The sequence below is a fragment of the Triticum dicoccoides genome, chromosome 6A (genome assembly GCF_002162155.2).
Source record: "Triticum dicoccoides isolate Atlit2015 ecotype Zavitan chromosome 6A, WEW_v2.0, whole genome shotgun sequence".
Taxonomy (NCBI): domain Eukaryota; kingdom Viridiplantae; phylum Streptophyta; class Magnoliopsida; order Poales; family Poaceae; genus Triticum; species Triticum dicoccoides.
In genome coordinates, this window is record NC_041390.1 from 159,119,173 (window position 1) to 159,122,482 (window position 3,310).

The window sequence follows — 3,310 nt, forward strand, 5'->3', positions numbered from 1 at the left end:
TCCACTATGACCAGCCTCAAGGGCATACAAGGAACGATGACAACGATTGGAGCTGCATGTGATATGCATGGCGGTTTCTCGATCTTCTCATGACTAGCTACTATAAATATGACGCCTAAGTACCTCTAGCTCTGTAGTATCTTTATACCGAGCCATTACACTGAAGCTAGACATCAACACGCATACATCTGCGTATACTATACACATCATATATACACTAGAAATGTCGAACGACTCCTTGGTTACATCACGAATAGTAGGTGATGTGTTGGACCCCTTCCGTAGCACAGTTGATCTGACAGTGCTCTATGACGGTAGGTTCGTCATTAACGGCATGGAGTTCCGCTCACCGGCGGTATCGGGCAAGCCGAGCGTCGAGATCGGCGGTGATGATATTAGCGTGACATACACCCTTGTAAGCCCATGATTTATTAGTTATTTATGTTTTCAGCACTGTGGTTTGTTCAAGTTAACCATGTAATCTGTGAATGTGATACATGCAGGTCATGGTGGATCCTGATGCTCCTAACCCCAGCAATCCGACCTTGAGGGAATATCTTCACTGGTTAGAGACTAAGAGCAACCCTACCTATAGCTTATTAGGTCTTGCATGCTGTCCTGCGAGCAGGAAATATACTCTTTTTTTTCCCGGGAAATATACTCTATACATGCATCACATCTAACGGTGGATATATGTATTGGTGCATGCATGATAAGCTATATGATGCTTTAGGTCGTTAGATAAAAAACAAAATCCAAGAAAAGATAATGATAATATATATTCTTTCACTCATGTATCATGCACGTACATAACAACAAATATGCTTATGGCAAGCGTGTCGACGGACATGACATACTATAAATATGTATGGATAATTTCAAGATAGGTTCACTGTGAGTACATCCATTTTTATTGTGAGTACAGCTAGATCTATATCCAAGATCCCCACTAACTATCGACCGACTGATTCACGTCCATGCTCCATGCAGGATGGTAACCGATATCCCAGGATCAATGGATGACACCTACGGTGAGCACTCGTGAATGCAATAATAGTACATGACTTGGCATCTCTGAACAGTTTGGATGTAAATTTTTCTTCATTGTTTGAAGGGCGGGAGGTGGTGTGCTACGAGAGTCCGACGCCGACGACGGGGATCCACCGCATGGTGCTGGTGCTGTTCCGGCAGCTCGGGCGGAACACGGTGTACGCGCCGTCCATGCGCCACAACTTCAACACCCGCAGCTTCGCCCGCCGCTACAACCTTGGCGCGCCCGTCGCCGCAAAGTACTTCAACTGCCAGCGCCAGGCCGGCTCCGGCGGCCGGAAGTTCACCGGGCCCTATACCAGCCACCGCCAGCAAATCTAATCCCTAGCTAACAAAATAGCTACCACACACGGGAGCACGTGGCGCACGCATGGGCATGGCAACGTCATGGATCACATGAGAATAAGACTGGCTACAATTACCGGTAGAAAAAGACTAGCTACAAATAAATGAATAAAAGTAGTTCCTTCCAAAAGACCCCGGCCGGATGAATAATACTAGTGTACGTAGCTTCTTCCCTTTTTGGGCGGAGAAAAAGCACATAGCTTCACATAGATGTTGCATCATATATGTGCTCGATATAAATCTCTTTTCTGAAATAATATCTAGCTCCGCCTTCTATATACTCTCAAGACTCGACAAGGTGATTCTGACAAGTTGTTATTCCTGGTCTCCTGGATGATCTCAAGCATTGCTGCTCCACCTGCCCTGCCTTTGTTTGGTCGGCGGTGATTTTAATTTGATTGCTAGCGCTGCTGACAAAAGCAACATCAATCTGAACCGGCGCACCATGGCTGCGTTCCGGCGTTTCATAAACGAGATGGAGCTCAAGGACATGTATCTCCATGGTCGGAGATGCATTTGGTTCAATAAGCAAGGAAGGTCGATACGCTGTTGTTTTAAGCGATAAGAGCAACTCCAACGGGCCGATCCAAACGGTCGGCGATTTTGTCCATTTGAGTCGACCAGGCGGACACGGACGTCCGCTTTCATATTTGGGTCGGCGTGTGCGCCCAAGACTGGCCCGAACCATTTTGGGTCTCTTTTGGTTCATAGGATAGGATTATCGTAGAAATAGGAATCTTGTAGGAAATGAAATAACATGTATCTCAAATCCTATGAGTAGGAATAGGAAACAAAATGTCATTTGGTTGACACCAAAGGAATTTTTCCATTGAGTCTAGGCTCATTTTTATTTTCCTATGAAATGTGGAGGATAGGAACCAATCCTATGTAGAAATAGGAATCCATTCCTATGAACCAAAGGGCTTTAAAGGAAAAAAATCCTATAAGAATCCTATCCTCTAGAATTCCTATGAAATTCCTTCAAACCAAAGAGGCCTTGACGGTGCTAGAAAAAATAATTAAAACACATGCATATTTAAAAAAACATTATTAATTAAACATTACATCCGGCCACGAAGGCCGGCGAGAGTCCACGCGTCCACATTAGCATTTAAGAAAAATAAAAACAACATAAACTATGAGACGACGCGCAGCCCTAGGCGGCGTTGGCATCCTCCTCCTCGGGGTCGGTGAGGTCGATGAGCGTCGACGCAGGGCCGGCCCATGGGAACGCCGTGTTCTAAGCGGCGGCGATGTAGGCCGCGGGCAGGTGTTCCGGCGCGGGCAGTGCTGGCGCGGGGGGCTGTTCCGGCACGGGCAGTGCCGGCGCGGGGGACTGTGCGGCCACCTGTGCAGCTGCGGCCTGGCGCGCCTCCTCCTCAGCCTCGCGCTCCTCCTCCTCAAGGTCGCGCTCGAGCATTTCCTCGTACTCGCCGCGACGGCGCTCCTCGGCCAGCCGTCGCTGGCGCCACATCTCGGGGTAGGCCGCCTCCTACGCCGGCGTCGCCCCCATCCAAACCGGTGCCGTGGACACCCACTCGCGCAGTACTCCCATCCAGGAGTAGCGCTCGATCGGGGACGGCTCGGGCTCGGGCTCCGGCTACAGCTCCGGGTCGGCCTTGACGCGGCGTCGGGGAGGGGACGGCGGGGCCACAGGCGGCACCAGGCAGTCGCCGGCCGCGGAGAGGGCAATGGCCTGCGCCATGGCCGCCTCGTACTGAGCCTCCTCTTCCTCCGCCGCCTCCACCCTGCGCCACTCGTCTTCCTCGCTCTCGCGATAGACCACCGCAAGGGCCGCCTGGTAGGCGTCCTCCGCCGCCTGGTCCTCCTCGCGGATGATACATCTTCAACGTATCTACTTTTCCAAACACTTTTGCCCTTATTTTGGACTCTAACTTGCATGATTTGAATGGAA

General features: G+C 50.2%; 1 protein-coding gene across 1 annotated transcript; it reads left to right on the plus strand.

The window, feature by feature from the left end:
* Nucleotides 1-223: 223 nt before the first annotated feature.
* Nucleotides 224-1,371, plus strand: LOC119315769 (protein FLOWERING LOCUS T-like). Its single transcript, XM_037590259.1, has 4 exons — nucleotides 224-415; nucleotides 504-565; nucleotides 991-1,031; nucleotides 1,115-1,371. The coding sequence occupies exons 1-4, from the start codon at nucleotides 224-226 to the stop codon at nucleotides 1,369-1,371; spliced, it is 552 nt and encodes a 183-aa protein (XP_037446156.1).
* Nucleotides 1,372-3,310: the final 1,939 nt, after the last annotated feature.